This window comes from Marmota monax, unplaced genomic scaffold (assembly GCF_021218885.2).
Source record: "Marmota monax isolate L192 unplaced genomic scaffold, Marmota_monax_Labrador192_F-V1.1 WCK01_AAM20220418_F8-fsc00008, whole genome shotgun sequence".
NCBI classification, from domain to species: domain Eukaryota; kingdom Metazoa; phylum Chordata; class Mammalia; order Rodentia; family Sciuridae; genus Marmota; species Marmota monax.
In genome coordinates, this window is record NW_026694432.1 from 26,621,552 (window position 1) to 26,640,830 (window position 19,279).

At 61.1% G+C, this 19,279-nt stretch overlaps 1 protein-coding gene across 3 annotated transcripts in view; it reads left to right on the forward strand.

Annotated features, from left to right (window-relative positions):
• The first annotated feature begins 889 nt into the window (after positions 1–889).
• The window catches only part of Aldh4a1 (aldehyde dehydrogenase 4 family member A1), a 29,682-nt gene continuing 11,292 nt past the window's right edge, over positions 890–19,279 (forward strand). Inside the window, exons 1-10 of one of the 3 annotated variants that reach the window (XM_058571113.1) lie at positions 956–1,032; positions 2,684–2,743; positions 10,175–10,268; positions 10,732–10,824; positions 11,610–11,657; positions 12,401–12,556; positions 14,276–14,425; positions 14,493–14,567; positions 15,590–15,777; positions 18,033–18,106. In XM_058571113.1, coding sequence (XP_058427096.1) covers positions 971–1,032; positions 2,684–2,743; positions 10,175–10,268; positions 10,732–10,824; positions 11,610–11,657; positions 12,401–12,556; positions 14,276–14,425; positions 14,493–14,567; positions 15,590–15,777; positions 18,033–18,106 — 1,000 coding nt within the window. In that variant the 5' untranslated portion in view covers positions 956–970. Of the gene's footprint in view, positions 1,033–2,683; positions 2,744–10,174; positions 10,269–10,731; positions 10,825–11,609; positions 11,658–11,848; positions 11,929–12,369; positions 12,557–14,275; positions 14,426–14,492; positions 14,568–15,589; positions 15,778–18,032; positions 18,107–19,279 lie in introns of those variants that run through there. The other 2 variants (XM_046468850.2, XM_058571114.1) reach the window with 2 other exon arrangements.

The window sequence follows — 19,279 nt, forward strand, 5'->3', positions numbered from 1 at the left end:
TCCTAAGCAGGTTCTCGGTTTACAATGCTGCAGGAAATATAAACAGAGGATGAGAAAAGCCTTTAGAGATGGAGTAGGTTCCCACTCTCAGAAGACTTGAGCGTCCGAGTTTTAAATATGTTCGAGGGCTGAACATCAAACAACCTCAAACCCAGAAAACTGAAATTTTCATGGGGTGGGGGTGGGGCGTAGGAACAACTGGTTTTGCTGCCAGCGGCTAAGCACAGACCCGCTAGGTTTTATCTCCAGTCGATCACTAACTGCAAGGAAGCAGGGACTGGGTAACCAGCTGGCCCCGCGCCAGGCCGGGAGGAGGCGGCGGCTGGGCCCGCAGCCAGGAGGCTGGAGGGAGGAGGTTCGTCCCAGGGCCTGCAGTCCGGGTAGCGGAGGGGAGCTGCCTGCGGTGTGGCCCTACGGGGTCGATGAGCCTGGCAGCGGGTTGCAGCCCTCCACCCGCCAAGGACGTCGTAGGAGAGGCTAGCAGACCCTGAGGCACCTGTTGTGCGGGTCTGAGGGCGGGGCGCAGCAGGTCCGTCGGCCCTCAGCACGTGCCCCAACCCCGCTCTCTCATTGGCTCCCGCTGCCCCTCTCTCCCAGGCCCAAGAAGGCTGAGACGGGACCGCCCTGCTGATTGGCCCGGGGGCTTCCAAGTGTTGTTCTGATTGGTCGCTGCAGCTCACGCCCTCTCCGCCCACTGGGCCATACCATATAAAGAGGAGGAGCAAACCTCTATGTTTCAGGACTTCTCTTTCAGATTCCCCGTCCCGCGTTACAGCATGGCCTCGATCTTGCAGCACAGACAGATTTTATTAGCGGAAGGTAGATCCACCTGGTGGGAACCCGAGCTCGGGCGGAGGACGGTCGGCGCGGGAGGGGCGCCCCCTCCCGCCGAGCTGGTGCGCTCCGGGCGGGGCCGCGCAGTCAGGCCGCCAGGGTTGCCCGTCCCGCGACCAGTCCGCCGCCAGCCGAGATGCTGTCACCGCTGTCTGCACTCCGTCGCGCCCTGCTGGCCCGCCCCTGGAGGGCGGCCGGGTGAGTGAGCACCCGTCCCGGCCGGTCCGGCACGGCGCCTGCTGCCCGGGGTCCCCAGGGTCGCTGGGCGGCTCCTCCGCGCTGGACGCCCACCTTGTGGGACCCTCCAAGTACCCAGCGGGGTACCCAGGGCTGCTTTCTGCCCGAGCTCGCCCCCTCCCGCACCCAGTCCTTCTCCCCACAGGATCCCTCAGTCCCCTCCCCGTCGCTCTCAGTGGTCACCTTCCTTTAGCTAAGGGATCCCCTTCCCGACGCCTGCACCCTGTGGGGGTGCTCGGGGCTGGCGTCCCAGGCTCAGAGAGTGGCCTCCTTCACTCACCCTCCTCCACGTGCTAGATATTCAAATTTTCTGGCTTCCCAGCGGGGACCACTTCTATTTTTAGCACACCACGCCCCTCTCCTCCCCACCCTAATCTCACATTCCGGACCCCCTCTGGCCTTCCGGGAGTCCTCTCCACCGGGATTTCCACCTCTCCCTCTCTCTTCCTCTTACTTTTTGAAGATAATTGTTAGAAAAGACGGACTCCTTTTCCCTGGTAGGTGGAATGATACTTATGCAGCGCTAGGCATTTGGCGTGTGTCCTACTGTTAGGATTAAACAATTTAATACACGTAAAGTGCCCTGAACAGTGCGGGGCGCGGTCGTCATTATCACTTTTATTTAAACTTCTCACTACCTTGAGGCATAGGCATTATTATTCCGGAAAATGAAGAAACAGAGGAGCCGCCGTTCCAGGGTGGAGTGGCCTCTAAATCCAGATTTGCAAACCTGGGCACTAAGGAGCTGGGTTCCTGGACCATAGGTGCTCAGTGACAAATGGTCTAAGAACCCCTCCTGCCCTGAGCTGGGGGTCGCAGGAAGCTGGAACATCCACTGCCCCAGAGGGGCTCATAGGATTCTGGTGGGGCTGAGGTATGAACTGTGTCCCCTCTGCCTCCCACTTGAGTTTGGTTTGCCTGGCCCCTAGGGCAGTAGCTGGCCATGCCCCCCCTGGCTAAGTTCAGCACTCTCTGAGTTAATCAGTGTCTCTCTCCCTGCCCCCATGGCATAAGTTAGTTTTAACTTCTCTGTGTGTTCTCGCAGGGAGGGGATAGGGAAGGACACAGAAGAGGACATGGGACACAGAGGCTTCTCTTCCAAACTAAGATGGGCCAGCCCCACTTGCCAGAGCCTGGACATGGTCCCATCTGCAGCCTCTCTGTACATTCTGAGACCACCCCTCTCAGAACCCAAATGGAAGCCCCAGATAGGTAGGGCCATGCAACAGATTCATGTGCTGAGTCCTGGGTGGATGCTCAGCATACTGCAGGCAGAGATAGCGGCATTTATGGTGAGTGGGTCTGACAGGGGTTTTCAGCTCAATGAGGGGGAGAGGTGTAGACATAAAGCCCTCTAGTGGAAACCAGTCTGCATTCAAAAGAAAAGCCCATAGTACTATTTGCCAAGCTGTCAAGTCCCGCAGGCCCAGCGCTGCGCTCTCCCCCGTCTTACAAATGGGGAGCCGTGTGCCAGTGAGGCAGATGTAGGACCAGAGTCACAGTTGACCTTACTTCACGTTCATGCACTTAATTACGAGGCCCCTGGAAGTGAGAGGAGAGAGAATATTTTGCAACAGGTTACACAGGCTCAGGCCTCTTCTCTGCCCCACAGCTGTCCTGGCTGGATGCCCGAGAGGGTTTCTCAACCCTGCACCATGAACACTGGAGCCAGGTAATGTCATGGGGACTGCTCTGAGCCCATGGGGTGCCAGGAGCACCCCTAGTCATGACAATGTCTCCAGATGTTGCAATTTATCACCTGGGGAGCAGAATGGCCCTGGGTTGCCTAGCTCAATGCAGCTTTGGTGTTTGATCATTTGTTCATTTATTTGACACATACACAGGAGACACCTGTGGTGCGCCGTGTCTGCCTTGATAGAGAAACAATTCTAGGACATTTTTAGTGATAGCTCTCAGTGTCCTAGAAGTTAGACTCTAGTACTAAGAAAATCTGCATTTTGGGGGCTGAGGCTGTAGCTCAATGGGAAAGTGCTTGCCTCGAATGGGTGAGGCACTGGGTTCAATCCTCCGCACCACATAAATATAAATAAAAGTCCTATGTGTTCATCTACAACTAAATAAACACTAAAAAGAAGAATAATAAGAAGAAAATCTGCTTTTGAGGAATCAGTAGTGTTTCCCTTGCTGACTTGAATACTGGGAATTTCAGCATTTTTTTTTGACACTTGTTAGTTTTCTTTTTTTATTCAGTTAGTATGTGTGTATTATAAAAAGTACAAATAGTGCAAAAAAAAGAATACAAAAATTGCATGTACCTCCACACATGGAATTAAATATTGTCATCATCTTAGTGACAGTCCTTTTTTACTTTCCATGAATGCATACAGTAAAAACCATAAAAGTGGACTCATGTGCGAGGACAGGTCGATCAACCCAAATCTGAAAATGAGAAATGTCCCCAAATCTGACTCTCTGCGCTCTGATGTGACGCCATAAGAGGAAAATTCCACACCTGACCTCGTGAGACAGGCCATAGTCAAAATGCAGGGGCACTAAAAACATTGTATAAAGTCACCTTCTGGCTGTGTGTATAAAGTGTATGCGAAACTAAATGAATTTTGTATTTAGACTTGGATCCCAGGCCCCAAGATATCTCATAAGTATATGCAAATATTAAAAAATCTGAAAACATCTGAAATTTCTGGTCCCAAGCATTTTAGGTAAGGGAATCTTCAGCCTGTATCTTTTTTTTTTTTCCTTGAATGCTGGGGATTGGACTCGGGGCCTGGTGCGTGAAGCGCTGTACCACCAGGTCACATCCCCACCTATACATTTCGTAGCTTCTTTTCCTTTTTCCCTCGGCACAGACTTGTCCTCTCTACTGTATGTCCCTGGGACTCCAGAGCTGGGTCTGGCACCTGCTAAGCCCTGGACAGACTGGGTGAATCCGTTCGTCAGGGAGCCCCTTTGTCCACATTTATTACAGCCAGTTTTGAGGCATCACTGTGAACATGTGGCCTTTGAGGATGGACCCAGGGATGTGGCTGGTGACAGTAGCTAGCATGTGCCTTTCATGAGGATGATTTTACTCAGCTCCTGGCAGCTTACAATGTAGCGGTTACAGGTTTCACAGATGGAGCGAGGGAGGCTGAGGGGAATGCAGGAAAGCTTGCCCAAGGCCTCAAGGTGGCTGGCACCAGGCCTCCCTTGCTGGCCTCCGTTCTCTGTGGACCCTGACTTCTGCCCTTTTCTCACTGGTGTCAGTAAATAAAAGACCTGGCCAGGAACCTTGTCCGCTTACAACAGGTGCCAACTGCGTCCCTTGCCTGCCCTAGTGCCGGACCTGGAGGTGATTCCTGCAGTCTGCTGGGGGGTTTGGGATTGCACCTGCCTACCACCCCTGGGCCCTGCAGGTGTCGGGGGGGGGGGCCGTGGGGTCCCTTGACGCCCATCTACCTGCTTGATTTTCATAATTTCAGAGCCACCCAGTGTGTACCAGCTTGCTGCCTCCCGCATGGGCACAGGCTGCCTGGGCTGGCGGTCGCTCCCTGCGTTCCCTGGGCGCGCTCTGCTCTCAGACCCCCCCAGGCAGTGGCCAGCGCACTCAGGGCTCCTGGCCTGGAGGGCGCTCCCCTGACCACATGAACGGATGCAGTTTTCATGGCTTCAGCAAGGTGGCTGTCCTCTGGCCTTTCTGTGTCCTCTTCTGTGAAATGGGGACAATCCTATTAACAGCCGTGGAGCAGTGATTGCACGGATTAGTGCTGGTGCGAGCCTGGTACCTGGCGTGTGTTCTGTGAGTATTCGAGTGCAGAGTGAGGAAGCTGTAGCTGCCATACTGCCTCTGAAGTTGTTCAAGCCCCCACTCAGCAGCTGGCACTGGCCGCCCTGGGGGCACTCTGCCAACGACACCCAGGAGGTGTTGGACAGTGGCTATTGGCCTGGCTCGGATCCTGGCCACACCTCTTAAAAGCTGTGTGGCCCTGGGCAGGCTACTTGATCTTGCTGTGCTGCCTCGTGTTATCATGTGCAAAATTGGGAAAATCAGCAGCCACCTTCCAGGGTCATCTCTAGAGTGAATGAGTTCACAGGTGGAAAGCACTCTGGAGGGTGCCCGGCACCCAGAAAATTTGGCAAATGTTGCTCTGATTATCATCCCCTCCCACCAGTGGGGTGGGTGCCCTGGGTGACCGGGCAGCCCTGACCAGGAGTACCTGGGGTGGCTCAGGGCAAGGGCCTGGGACTCAGGTGTCCCCAGCCCCCTTTATTCTCACTGCTGTGGATACAAAGCCCCTGATTGTCCCCAGGCTTGGGGAAGACACCTGCCTTCCTGGGGCCTCCAGAGCCCTGAGCCCTTTCCTTTCCTGGCAGAGGTGACAAATACAACAGAAAGACCCTGGCTGACCAGCAGTGCCACTGGGCAGCTGAGTGGCCTCGGGCAAGCCTCTACCCATCTTGGGGTGGCCACTTCCACAATAGGAGGTCCTCTAGCCACACCAAATGGCCAAGGGACTGACCACGGGCCTCTGAGATGTACGGCGGGGGGGGGGGGGGCTCTAACCATGGACTGTGTCCAGAGGAAGGAAGACCTGGAGCTGTCATTTGCTAGCCGTGACCGTGACCGTGAGCCATGAATGAGTCCTGTAGTCTCTGAACCTCGGTTTACTCATCCTTTAAAGACAGTCAAGGCGGAGCCTCCTCCCGTGTTCGTAGGGTAGTTTTCCTGAGAGGTTCCTGCCTCTCCTTGGCAGGGCTGGGCTGCAGTCAGGCCTGGTCTGGGCCTGGCGCCCGGCCCCTAATTGCAGTGATAAGGAGGATTTGCCTTATCAGGCCCCAGATAACAGTGGGGCCAGCAGGACTGAATGAGGAAGAGCCAGCTTCCTTCCCATTTCTCTCCTCTTGGCCTTGGCCACCCCGCCCCGCCCACGGGGGGGGGGGGACTTGTGTCCACCCCAGGTGATATTAGCGGAAGAGCACTGGCCTGGGAGTGCTGTCCTGGGGGCCCAGTGCTCAGGTTCACTGCTCTCGCAGTTTCTCTCAGGTGCTGGCTGTGGCTGGGCAGAGTGTGGGGCTTGGAGTGTCCAGTGGTGGACAGGATGGACCAGCCACTGCGTGACCCTGTGGCCTGGAGGGAGCACAGACGGTCCAGCCCTGTGATAAGTGTTTCCTGGTGCTTCAGGAAAAACGCAGGGCCGCGAGGTGATCCCACAGGTGCCCCACTGGGCCGTGCAGCCGGCACGGCAGGGACATCCCACTTCAGGAGGCCGAGAAGGCCAGGGTGACTGGACTGACTGCAGAGGGGCCAGCGGGTGCCCGGCCCAGGCCTTTAAGGCTGCTGACCTTTTATTTTAGAAGAAGGGAGAGGCCGCGAGGGGCTGTGAGCAGAGCGTGTGTCTGCTCCCCACTTCCCTCCCTCCACCAGACTGTCACCTTAAAATAGCGCCACACGATGACATTTGGCTGACCACAGGCACATGTGCTGTGGTGGTCACCGGAGATGATAATGGAGGTGGAGGATTCCCGCCACCTGGTGATGTGGTGGCTGCGGGAGTTCGCAGGGCTGTGCGTCCCGCGTGGGTGCGGCTGGGCAGAGACCCTCGACCTGAACCAGACACTGCTACTGGGCTGTGCGCCTCTGTGCTGTGCTTTTGTTCTGGAACATTCTATATATTTGAAAAAGAGCTGATTGTAAAGTGGGCACCGTGTCACCTGCAGCAGCCTCTCACGGCTCAGGTTCACAGTGTCACTTTGTTGTAAGAGGCCAAGGCCAGGTGCGCAGGGCATGCTCTGTGACATTGGCATAACACGTAGCCCCGTTGTTAAGCGAGGAGGGCCTGCGTGGCTTTGGTTGTGTATGGAGTGGCCACTGCAGGAGCGCGGGCGGGAGCCGATGGCGCCTTGGGCTGGGGGGTGCTCAGGGTGACTGGGGGCTGAGGCCCTCCCTCGCTCCTCCTCCTGGGGTTTCTCAGGTGGCGTCTGCTGGCCCCCAGCTCCGGCCGCAGGAAGGGTGACGTGGGCTCAGACCCTGGCGCCTGCGGGGGGGGGGAGGGGCCCTGGCCGTGGGGTCCCTGGGTGAGCAAAAGCGGGTGCCCCAGGTGGTCAGGGGAACTGTCAGGTTCAGACCCCGCCCCGCGCCTCCTCCCTGCAGCTCGGCAGCATGAGCTGCTCTGAGAAAGGCCCAGGTCCGTCCTGCGGCTGGCTGTCCCTGGGGCTCGGGCTGTGGGCCTGAGTGACGGGGAGCTGACGGTGCCCTGCTCCAGTGCCCTCCATGGTGTAAGTGACCGAGTGAGGGCTGTGGACCTGCCCAGAAGGCCCCTGTAGATCGTCGTAGAGGCCCACGTCCTGTGAATGACCGCCCCCACCTCACCCAGGCCCACGAAGGTGCTCCTGTGAAGTCAGGAGCGGCCCAGGAGCCAAGAGCGAAAGAGTCGGCCCGCCAGTCCCTGCTTCTTCCTGGCTGCAGTTGACGGGGCTGAACTCTGAACTGGTCTCGATTGCCCAAGCCACACTCTGGCTGATGGACAGCTGGGCCAGGGCCTGGAGACTTTCTAGGCACAGAGAAAGCCTGTGATCCTGAGGTCATGGTGGGCCTCTGCCCTGTGGCAGGTGGAGGGAGGCCTGCAGGATTTCTGTTTCTGGCACTTCCTGTGACGGGCAGGGCAGGGAAGCTGGTGTCCTGCGGTCCTCGGAGTTGTGGTGGACGGTGGTGCTAACCTTACCGCACCCCGTAGTGGAGCACCCAGGCCTGTCCTGGGAATGTGATCCTTGGGAACGTCTGGGGGCCACTTTGCCTTTGAAGGCCTGGCCGGAGCGGAGGGTGAGTGCAGGCAGGGCCCCCGGGGCTGGCAGCAGTGTGCCTGGGTCTCGAGCAGGTGCTGGTGTTGGCTCCAGGTTGTGGCTTCCAGAGCCCAGGCTTTCCCACCAGCAGGGAACCCGGGGCCCAGAGAGGGCTGGAGCTGATTCAGTTACTTAGTGTCCACTGCCCGGCCTGGGAAAGAGCCGGTGCTGCCTCAGCTGTCCAGGCTGGGGTGGGGTGGGGGCTCCAGGGCTCAGCCCAAATCTCAGCCAGAACTTTCCAGATGGCCCAGGGGTTAGACACCGCCCTTTCTTGAGGGGCTGCTGGGGCTTGCTGCTGCCTTTCCACTCTGCCGCTGGACAGCGGTGGAAGGGGGCAGTGTGGATTTCTTTCATTTTCTTTCCTTCTTTCTTGGTGCCAGGGATAGAACTCGGGGCGCTTAACCACTGAGCCACAGCCACAGCCCTTTTTTATATTTTATTTAGAGACGGGGTCTCTCTGAGTTGCTTAGGGCCTCGCTGTTACTGAGGCTGGCTTTGAACTCTGGATCCTCCTGCCTCAGCCTCCCAAGCTGCTGGGATCACAGTGTGGCCACCACGCCTGGCTAGCAGTGTAGATTTCTGTGGCTTTGCATTTGTAGCTCACAGCACCATTTTAAAGACCGACAGTGACTCGCTCAGGGTCACACATCTAGTGGGAGGGGGCTGGATGGGACCTGGATCTGCCCTAATCCCTGATTTCTTCCTTTGGCTGGGGGAAGGGTGGCTCTGGCTATGTGGGGGGAGGGTTGGGAGAGGAGGAGGGCCTGGTGCTCAGCTACCCGTCCTGGGTGCCGCCTGCCCTTCCTTCTGCCTGGAATGTGCTGCCCAAAGCTTCCCCCACCTCCTCGGGGGCACGGACCACCCTCCCCTGTTCCTCATTCCGGGCTGCCTTGGGTAATGCTGGTGTTTATTTCCTGACTGTCCCCGCCACAGGGGGCCAGCGGCTGAGGCCCATCTTGGTCACCGTTGGACCTTCAAGGTCTGGAGCGTGTCCAGATTTGGTCGGTGCAGAGCGCGTGCACAGGCTGCCAACCGGGTCCTTCCTCGAGGACCCCCAGTCTGGCCTTTGAGGCCCCAGAGTCCTTCCCAAGGGAGAAAGGACTCCTCCCCCAGCCCGGCCACCGCGTCCTCCTGCTGGGCCTCGCCGAGCCCACACAGCACCACCCTGACACAGGCGCTCCGAGGCCTGAAGGATGTGTCGTTTTCGTCTTAGCACAGACAGAAACAAGGTCACCGTGTCACCCACACATACTGGGCCCCCCTCTTGTTAAATAAGAACTCCCACTCTGCCCAGTCACAGAATTACCCCAGCATCCACCCAGAGCCAGCCCCGGCCTCCTGGCCCTCCTCCAGATGGCCGCAGCAGTGCCAGGTCCTGCAGTGCTGTGTCCCTCCTACTGAGGCGCCCCGGGCGGCCTCCGACCAGCCCAGCTCAGTCCGTGCTCGTGGCTTGGGGCCGGGAGCACTGGCACCAGGGGCAGTTGTGCCTGGGTTTGTCTGGCTCGTATCCAGTCCCTCCTCATTTTGGGCTCAAACTAGTCATTTTCCTGTTAGGACTCAGTGACCTATTTCTGTGAAGGGGCTGCTGGCGAGGCCGTCCGGGCCGCGCTCATCATCCACGTTTACAGAGGAGGACACTGGACCTGGCCCAGCAGACCCTAGAGTCCTGCTGCCCCCCGGGGCCCTCAGACATGGTGGGGGTCACAGGTCATCAAGGTTTGGGGCTCCGTCAAGGAGTTCTTGGAACCCAGTCCTCTGGAACCAGACAGGGACCCCTAAGCCAGCGCTCCCTGTCACTGTGAACCGGGCTCGGGCCACCGGCCCAGATCCCCAGCCGCCTCCTGGACGTCCTTGTCACCCGAGTGCTCAGCTCCACTCTGGGGAACGCGGCTCTTCCCGTCCTGGGGGAGCTCAGCTCTGGGGTGTGCTGCCTGTTCAGCTTCGGGGAAGAAGTCCCTGGGTCTGCGGGGCGGGTGGCACCTGGGGCTAGAAGGGACAGTCGCCTGTGCCGGTGCAGAATCTGTCGACCTGCCTCAGCCACGGGACATTCAGACTTGAGATGACCATGGGGTCTGGGCAGAGTGTTCTCACCGAAGAGCCTTCGTGGCAACTCGGGGGAGGAAAGTCACCTGCCTGAGGACACACAGTGGCAGGATGGGGCTTGTGGGTCTTGGGCCCCAAGACTGGTTCTTCCCCCATCTTGCCCATGCACCTCAGGCCTCTGGGCCGGCCCAGCACCCCCGGGGCAGGGGCCTGGCCGCGGTGGCCACTGCTGACTGCCTTTCTCCCCCCGCCCTGGGCGCAGGCTGCGGTGGAAGCACAGCCCCTCCCTGAAGGTGGCCAATGAGCCCATCTTGGCGTTCACGCACGGCAGCCCCGAGCGAGAGGCTCTGCAGAAGGTAACAGGGTGGGCCCCGAGGGTGCAGGGACGGAGCGGGCAGCCCCCAGCGGCCCGAGGTGCCGCCCTGTGCCGTGGCCATCGCCACCTCTCCTGCTCATCCCCCGGAGGCAACCCGGGTCTGGCAAGGGCTGGGTCTGGAGGTGGTGGAGCTGGAGTAGCAGGTGACAGCCAGGGGCCCTTTCGCAGCCTCTTTGGCCGGGTCAGAGGTCGTGTCCAGAACTCAAGTCATTTTCTAGTCAGTGACCACAATTTAAAAACGAGGAGCTGTCACATGAATTTCCGATGTGGGTGGGAAGACCTGGCAACCTGGCTGCAGGGTGACTGCTGCTGTCCCCGAGGGAGCATGTGCTCCCAGGTGACCCCAGTTGGCCCTTCTTGTCTGGGTCCCCACCTGGGCAGCTCCGCGGTGGTTTCCTTATCAGGGCAGCAAGTGCCCATCCATGCCCTGTCCCTCTCGCCAGGCCTTGAAGGACCTGAAGGGCCAGACGGAAGCCATCCCGTGTGTGGTGGGGGACGAGGAGGTGTGGACGTCGGACGTGCAGTACCAGGTGTCGGTAGGTCCAGTGGGTGAGAGGCTCAGCCCTCCCTGAGTGTGACTCCTCTGACAGCTCATGAGCATGGCGTCTGTGGTCTCTGCCATGGACAGGCCGCTGTCCCCTCCCAGATTTGAATGTGCAGAAGCAGAGGGCACCCCTGCTGTGACAGGCGAGGAGGAGGAGGAGGAGGAGGAGGAGGAGGAGGAGGAGGAGGACTGACACCTTTCTGTATTCCTGGTGGGGCCCCGAGGGCTGGAAGCTGAGGGCAAAGCCGGGACCTGAGCCCACCTGCTGCGAGTTTATCCACTAGAAACTGGCGTCCGCCTCAGGTGGACCAGGAAGTCTACAGGTGCCTGATCTGGAGGAGTGAGCGGCCGACCCTGAGCTGAACGGGGTGGCACGTTCTGGCTCTGTCCGGGGGGAACCACTGGACGGGACTGGAGGATATTCACCCGTGAGCCCCTGGGTCTTGCTCCATGGTATGAGGTGGGAGCCCAGCACCCACTCCTGGTGGAGAGACCCGGGGAGGGACATGAGCGTCCCCAAGGCCTGGAGCCAGCAGCTGGCAGAGCGGGATCTCAGCACATGTCTGTCTGACCACAAGTCCTTGCTTCCCCTGAGAGGCCGTGGCCTGTGGTCCTGGCCTCACTCGTCCTGTGGCAGGTGCTTGGCAGCCTTGCAGAGGAGGGACGGGGTGGCCAGGCCACTGAAGGCCCCAGGGGGCAGGGAGAGAAGGAGCGTGTCTAGGGCCTTCCCTGGAACGTCCTCCTGGGCAGTGACCACACTCTTCCCTCTTTTTTCAGCCCTTTGACCACAGACACAAGGTAGCCAAGTTCTGCTATGCAGACAAGGTGAGTCCTGGCCACCCTGGGTCGGCGTGGCTGTCCTGGCCCTGCCACCCGTGTGGGCCCGACTCAGTCACGGCTTCTCTCTCACCTGGCGGGTGGGTGGGGGCAGCAGGCGCTGAGTGAGGCCCTGGGTGGAGGCTGACAGGGCCAGGAACTGGAACTGGAGCCAAGTGAGAGTTGCCTCAGCCCGGGCCGGGACATCCCCAGACATGCCCACTGCAGGGGGCAGACCTTGGCTTGGGGAGGAATATTCTGGAAGCCTGAGTCAGGGCAGGTGAGACAGATGGAAATTCAGGCACGGAACTGGCATCAGGGGAGCCAGCAGGAAGGGATGGGGTGGCTGAGGGAGGGGCCAGGAGCTGGGGTCTTGGGGCGTGAGGGTGGTTGGTGTGGGGCAGCAGGCCTGTGCTTCAGGCTGCAGGACCCTCTGGACGGTGGGTCCAGGGCCCACAGGTCCCAAGAACAAGGTGAGGCCTTGCTGGACCGTGAGAGGAAGCACCGAGGGACTCAGGCCGGGCCTTGGTGTGCTGGCCCCCCCAGCAGGTCCTTCAGACCCCCTGCTGATAGCAGCAGGCTCTGAGCTGCAGCAGCCCAGCCAGCCAGGGGACAGGCCCTCCGCAGCTGTGGGGACCAGAGGCCAGGGGAGCCAGGGTCTTCCCTGGTGGAAAGTGGCTTCCTCTCACTCCGCCCTCCCCCGGGGCCCTTCCTGCTGCAGGAGGCGGTCCCCAACCGTCCCCTCTCTTCAGGCCCTGCTCAACAAAGCCATCGAGGCCGCCCTGGCTGCCAGGAAGGAATGGGACCTGAAGCCTGTGGCCGACCGGGCCCAGATCTTCCTGAAGGCCGCAGATATGCTGAGTGGGCCGTGCAGGGCTGAGATCCTGGCCAAGACCATGGTGGGGCAGGTGAGGGGCTGCGGCCCTGGGGCTGGGCTGGGAGGCAGGTCATCAATGGCAGATAAGCTTGTGGGTGCTGGGCCCTGTGGAGACCCACCGATGTCCTCAGGGACAGGGCTAGTGGCAGGACAGAGGAACGTAGATTATCAGACCTGTGCATCCTGCTGCAGTCCCGTCCCCTCTGTCTCCTCTGTCCCCCTCCCCACCACCCCGGGCCAGGCCTCTGGTGCTTTGCCTGGACCCACAGCCAAGCTGCCCCTCTACCACCTCCAGGTCACTCCTGGCTTATGAACCACCAGGATCTCCCCATCACCGAGAGGAGAGTCCCCAGACCCTACCCCATGTCTAGGGCCCTCTGCCACCTGTCAGCTCCGCTGCTGTGCCCTCCCGAAGGCTGCCCTGCTCTGGTGCAGACTGTTGGCAGAGCTTCCTGGGACAACATCCTGGGCATCTCTGCCCCTGCCTCGGGGCCCTGCTGGCACGAACTCTGGTCCAGCCTGGCCGTCCCTCCTCCCTGAGGCTTCCTGAACCTTTCAGGCCCCCAAGGGCTCATTCTTGTTTTTTTATTTTTATTTTTCATGTTGAGAGGGTCAGCTCTGCTCTGTTCTCCCAGAGCGTGCTGTCCCTTTGTCAGTCACAGCCGTGCTGTGCGGGGGCGCGCTGAGTTCCTACCCGGGCACCCTGTAGTAATGCCGTCTTGGCGCCTCAGCCTTCCTGGGCTGTGCACCGAGGCTTGGAGGAGTCTTAGCTCCTGGTCAGCGGTTCACAGGTGCCATGCACGGGAGCTGCTGGCAGTGGTGTGCTGGGAAAGGAGCCCGGCGAAAGGGTCAGTTCTGTCCCCAGGACCCCAGTCTTAGGGAGCCAGCCCACCGGGTTCCTGAAGGCACTTCAGGGGCTGAGCCCAGCCCGCCCCGTGGGCCAGGGTGTTTGTCCCGCCTCTCGGCTGTCCCGTGGTGAGCGCGCCCTCTGCTGCACAGAGGTGGGACGGCAGCTCCACGTGCTGCCCTGAGAGTTGGAGTGACACAAGGGTGGGCGGGAAGACAGGTGGGCACACACAGGCAGGAGTGGTCACACTGGCTTCCCTCGTCATCCGGCTTAAGACTCGGGAGCTTCTCAGGAGCATCCTGCACACCTTAGCCCAGCTTTCTTGGCTTCATGTCCCTGATGGGCTGTGTACCTGCCAGTGACCCTGGGTGACAATCAGGGTCCCATCTGGAAGGACTCATTCTTGCTGCCCAGAGACCTTCCCCCAAGGCTCCCACTGGCCATTTGGAAGAATGGCAGTTGCAGGGAGTCAGTTGTGGGTCTAGAGCCCTCCGCGTCCTGCACACGATGTCCCTGCCTGGTCCCCAGCCGTGCCCTCCCTCCCCCATTCGGCTGCTGTGGGCCCCTCTCTGGAAGGTTCTGGTTCTGGTGTGGTCTGTGGATCATGATCATAGATCTGGCATCCCGCTGGATCAGAAGTGCTGGGACACTAAGATGTCACATGCCTGGCCCTAACAGGGGCCAATGCTTCCGGTCCCCATCCAGCCCAGAGGTGTTGGCCACTGGGGGAGGCGGTTCAGGTGCTTGAGAAGCAGGGTCCTTTCCCTCTCTGTCCCCGGGGTCAGGCCTGGTCAGCCCACTGAGGGCTTCCCATCCTGCTGGGACCTGGCCGTGCTTCATGAGGGAAAAGGGTCAGTGGGAGGAACATCCGTGGCCACTGAGCCCCGGCCACCCACCTTGCAGGGCAAGACTGTGATCCAGGCGGAGATCGACGCCGCTGCAGAGCTCATCGACTTCTTCCGGTTCAACGCCAAGTTTGCGGTGGAGCTGGAGGGGGAGCAGCCCCTCAGCGTGCCGCCCAGCACCAACAGTGTGGTGTACCGGGGGCTGGAGGTACGGAGGTGGGCCCGCGGGGGCTGCGGGGGCGCCGTGCCAGGGCTCACGGCCCCTTCTTCCCCAGGGCTTTGTGGCGGCCATCTCACCCTTTAACTTCACGGCGATCGGAGGCAACCTGGCAGGGGCACCGGCCTTGATGGTGAGGACAGCAGGACGGCAGCACTGGTCTTGTCCCTAGTCCCAGCAGACAGGCCACCATGACCTCGGTGGCTCTGGCTGTGGGGAGCAGCACGGAGGGAGGTGGCAGCTGGGGCCGTGGCTTTGGGGTCCCTGCCTGGCTTGACTCCTAGCTTTGTCCCTGTCTGGGAGACCCCCGGGAGCCCCTGAACTTCTCCGAGGCAGTTTTTCAGCTGCAGAGTGGGAACGACAGGGGAGCCCGGTTGACAGCTCTATGGGGTTGGAGCGGGAGGTGCCAGATGCCAGGCAGCTCTGGCCTGGAGCAGGGGACTCGGTGGCTGTGGATAGTGATGAGCTCACCGAGCGCTCGCCATGTGCTGCCATTAGACGGCCTCGTTCCCATCATGCCTCTTGTCAGTGACAAAGCTGAGACGAGACTGAGACTGACGAGGGACCAGCGGGTGGGCTCGGGCTCAGCAGGTCTCGGGGCTGGGGCCGCGCAGTCTCGGGGCCCATGGTTGTTGTTGGAGTGGAGGCAGATGTCCCCTGTGAGCTCCGGTATGACGGGGAGACATAGCTGACCCCAGGTAGCCTGGGCGGGAGGAGAACGGTGCTGTCGTAGGGGACACCAGGCTGCTGACACCTGGGTTGAACAGGGACATCCCGTGCTCTGCACACCAGGGCACACACCCAGGCATCCATGTGCCTGTGAGGCCACACGTGCCCTGACCTGGGACACGTGCAGAGGGAGCCCGGAGCACTCGCCCGGCCGTGCCCAGAAATACCGAGAACAGACCTGCCCGGGCCAGTAGGCGCGGCTTCCCGAGGAGGGCGCCCAGCGGTGAGGGGCGGCGGGCTGGACTGGGGCTCCTTGGCAAGGGCTTCCAGAGCGCAGCTGCAGACACCTGGAGGAGCAGGGCCAGCGCAGGACATCCTGGCCAGCACAGGGCCGGGTGGTTCCAGCTGAGTGACGGCCATGCTGTGGGTGGGAGGGGATCAGGGCTGGCAGCCGTTGGCCTTGGGAGTGATTGCCCCCTCCCGCAGGGCAATGTGGTCCTGTGGAAGCCCAGCGACACGGCCATGCTGGCCAGCTATGCTGTCTACCGCGTCCTCCGGGAGGCTGGCCTGCCCCCCAACATTGTCCAATTTGTGCCAGCCGATGGGCCCACATTTGGGGACACCGTGACCAGCTCAGAGCACCTTTGTGGCATCAACTTCACAGGCAGCGTGCCGTAAGTCCCCGGGGTGTTAGGGCACGGTATCCTCCTCCTTCACAGAGGTCACCCACTTCCTCCCCGTATGGCCCCCGTGGGCCCCTGTGCCTCCCTGTGCCTCCGGTTCTTCCCCTGTCCAGCAGAGGGGGTCCCTGCCTTGCCGAGGGTCCATAAGGATGGAACAAGGGAAGGGCCATGGGGGTGGAAGTGCAGCCTACAGTGGTCAGACCATCGTGATTTGCACGTCCCCCATCACTGGAGGGACCAGGGACCCCAGGGAGCAGGAATTGGAGGGGGAAGGCAGGCTTCTTGGAGGAGGCGTCGCCAGGGGGAGGGGGAGGGGAGGAGTGTTCCCGGAGAGGGAGCAGCACAGAGGAGGCAGGAGCACCCCGTGTGCCCTGGGGGTGTCTGGTCCCGAGTGGCTGGAGGGGGGTGTTCTGGGGCCACCTGGTAACCCCTGGCTCCCGGGCGGCAGGCACCACCTCCACATCCACTCATGAGTGGGCTCTGCTCACGCTGAGGCTGGTAACGCGTGAAGGGAGCCCAGGTCCCGCTCGGGCCCCGGGTCACCATCCCACCTCTTGGGGGTTTTAGTCCGGAGCCTCATGAATCTGGAGGGGCGTCTAGACCGCGTGATGAAGGTCACAGGAGCCACCGAGGCTTTAAGCTCTGCAAGTGGCTTAAGTGACTCCACTTCCAGACTGAGGTCGCCCATGTTGGCCCTCAGGTGGGACCAGGCAGGTGGCTCTTTTCTTTGCTCCTGTAGTGCCAGCCAGCCCCGAGCAATCAGCACAGTTTCATATCAAAATCCCAACGTTGACTCTCTGAGGACCTGGACACGCTGGTCACCCTGGGCCTATGTTCCCCACATGGGCTGTTGGCTGGAGGTGGGAGGTACTGTGGTTCCTCATGGTCCCCCGAGGCCCTGGGTCTGCATGTCCCTGGTGTGGCCCAGTGGCTTTCCTGCCTGGCCTCCTGGGCCCCTGCGTTCGCACCCTTTATCCAAGGGGACGGCTCCGGTGCTCTGCAGAGCGGTGTCTGTGGCCAGAAGCCGCAGCCTGGGTAGGAGGACTTGGGCACTCGGGGATGGGCGATGGCCCCGAGCCAGGGCAGAGATGGCGGTGTGTAGAGCCCTGGCCACGCAGCTGGCGCCTGCCCACTGTGAGGGTGAGAGGAGGGGCAGTGGGCAGGAACCTGCGGCCTCTAGTAGCAGGGACAGTGTTCACCCAGGTGGCCCCGGGAGGCAGGCGGGCCACGTGTTGGTCACTTTGACTTTGAGGAGCCCTCGGGTCATCTGGGCGAAGGTGACCGGGGGCAACCAGATGTCCTCGCCTGCAGCTTGGAGCCCTCCTGGTGTCCCCGGGACACCTCCGTGGCCTCTCACCCTCTCTGCTCGGCCTGGGCTCTGCCACCCCCTTCCACGCCCCGGGCCGCTGGGTGCTGGTGGCAAAGTGAGAATTGCTGAGACGTCCCTTTTGCAGAAGTCCCGCTCTGCCCCCGCAGGCTCCCTGGGTCCCGCCTGTTAGCGGGCTGAGCGGGCCTGGCCCCCATTTGCCACGCTCTGCCGAGTAGCCGCTTAAAGGTGGGAAAGACATAAATTAGTATCAGCCACTGTGTCGCTGGTTCCTGGGTGATTAGCATTTTTATTGTTTTCGGTGCTGAGGTTGGTCACAGCGGGAGCCTGGGGAGGAGGTGAGGGCCTCCGGCGGCAGCTGGGGGCAGGAGCCTGATTCCTCCCTCAGGACCCTTCTCAGTTTGGCCTCTGGGCCCTGGGCACTGGGCCAGGATGCCCCTCGCAGGCACAGCGGTGATGTGCAGCCAGTCCCCACCAGGTACCTGCAGCGTCCAGAGCTCTTGACTCGATGTTGAATTAATTACGAGACTGTCCTGCCACGTAGGGTTTACCCTCCTGTTCTTAGGCAAGGTGAAGAATTTGAGGCTCAGAGGGGTTAAGCAATGAGCCCAAGAGTGCACAGCCTCACGTGTGAGTCAGGCCTGGAACCCAGCGCCTCCTGGTTTCAAAGCCTGGGCCTTCTCTGCACCATCTTGCCACCCAGCCTCCCTTTCCCAGTGGTCACACTTGACTCCTACCACCCCTGGGGCCCCTGCCCACCTCCTGCTGGACTGAAGATCCCCACCGCCACTGAGACCCTTGCCCACCTCTTCCCTGGGTTTTCATTCCCCTTCATCTGCCAGGTCCCACTCCCCCCCCCGCCCCCAGGACCCTCATCCTGAACTGGTGCCCTGACACCCGCCCTGTCCTCTGCTTCCAGCACCTTCAAACACCTGTGGAAACAGGTGGCCCAGAACCTGGACCGGTACCGAACCTTCCCACGCCTGGCTGGAGGTAAGGACCCCTCCCACTCCAACCCTGCAGGGCTGGGGACCTCCCTGCCATCATGAGGGGGAGGAGGAGGTGCTGGTACCAGGGATCAGGTGCTGAGCTGTCTGGGCCCCGGCACTGTCCAGTGGCGCTGTCTGTGATGAGGGGACATGTACCTGCCTCTCTAGGACGGTAGCCAGGAGCCACAGGTGACCGTCACACCTGAGCCGTGGCTCGTGTGACCGAATGGCTTGTTTTCTTCAATCGTATGTTAAATGCCCTTGCCACGTGTGTCATGGTGGACCCAGGCCAGTGCCTGGAGCCGGGAGGGGCCGAGGGAGCAGATCGGCCGCAGGCCCGGCTCTGGTTGGCCCAGACATGATTTCCCCTCAGAGACGCAGCTCTGTGGTCAAGGGGTTTGGTCCCTGCTGGGTAACAAAACAGAGTGGGGTCCTCTCCTCAGGACTCGGCTGCTAATTCTCAGGGGCACCGCGTACACTTCAAGGGCAAGGTCGGCCATACAGAGTTTCCCAAACTCACTGAGCCCTCTGGAAGGTGCCGCGACCCCACAAGAGCATCTCCCTGCAGCCTCAGGACCCCGGAGGGGCGACCTAGGAAGCTACGCGGCCGCAGGGCGCGGGCAGAGCTGGGGCTGGCGGTGCAGCCGTTGGGCCCCCGGGTGAGGTGGGCCATGGAGCCCATTCCTGAACCGGCAGGAGCCTTGGGGAGGGCTCAGGAGGCCAGCCCCCTCCAGGGCAGCGATGACATTTTCCGACTCCTGGTCCCTGGTCCCCCAGTGCACCCCGATCCAGCCTCTGAGATGAGCTGGGAGCCACCCGGTGGAGGACGTGGGGTCCTCTGTTCTCAGCCTCCTTCCTGCTTCCTCCCGACGGCCCCACGTGGAGCCCAGGCTCCAGCTGTCTGTCTTCTTGTCTTACAATGGGGGGTCCGACGAAGGGCCGGGGTCTCTGGGGAACTGCTACAGCCATGGGGACTGGCAGGTGGCAGGGCTCTGGCTGCTGTTGCCCTAGTGGGGACATGGTGGCCAGAGGGTGAGGTGACCCTCCGGAAGCTCCTCACACTATGACCCGGGGCTGGGTTCCCACCGTGAGGAGGGAGGAGGCCCGGCCAGTGTGGACGCTGGGGCCTCCTCTCTCCCTCGTGCCCGCATCTGGGGTGGCCTGGCTCTTGGGAGGC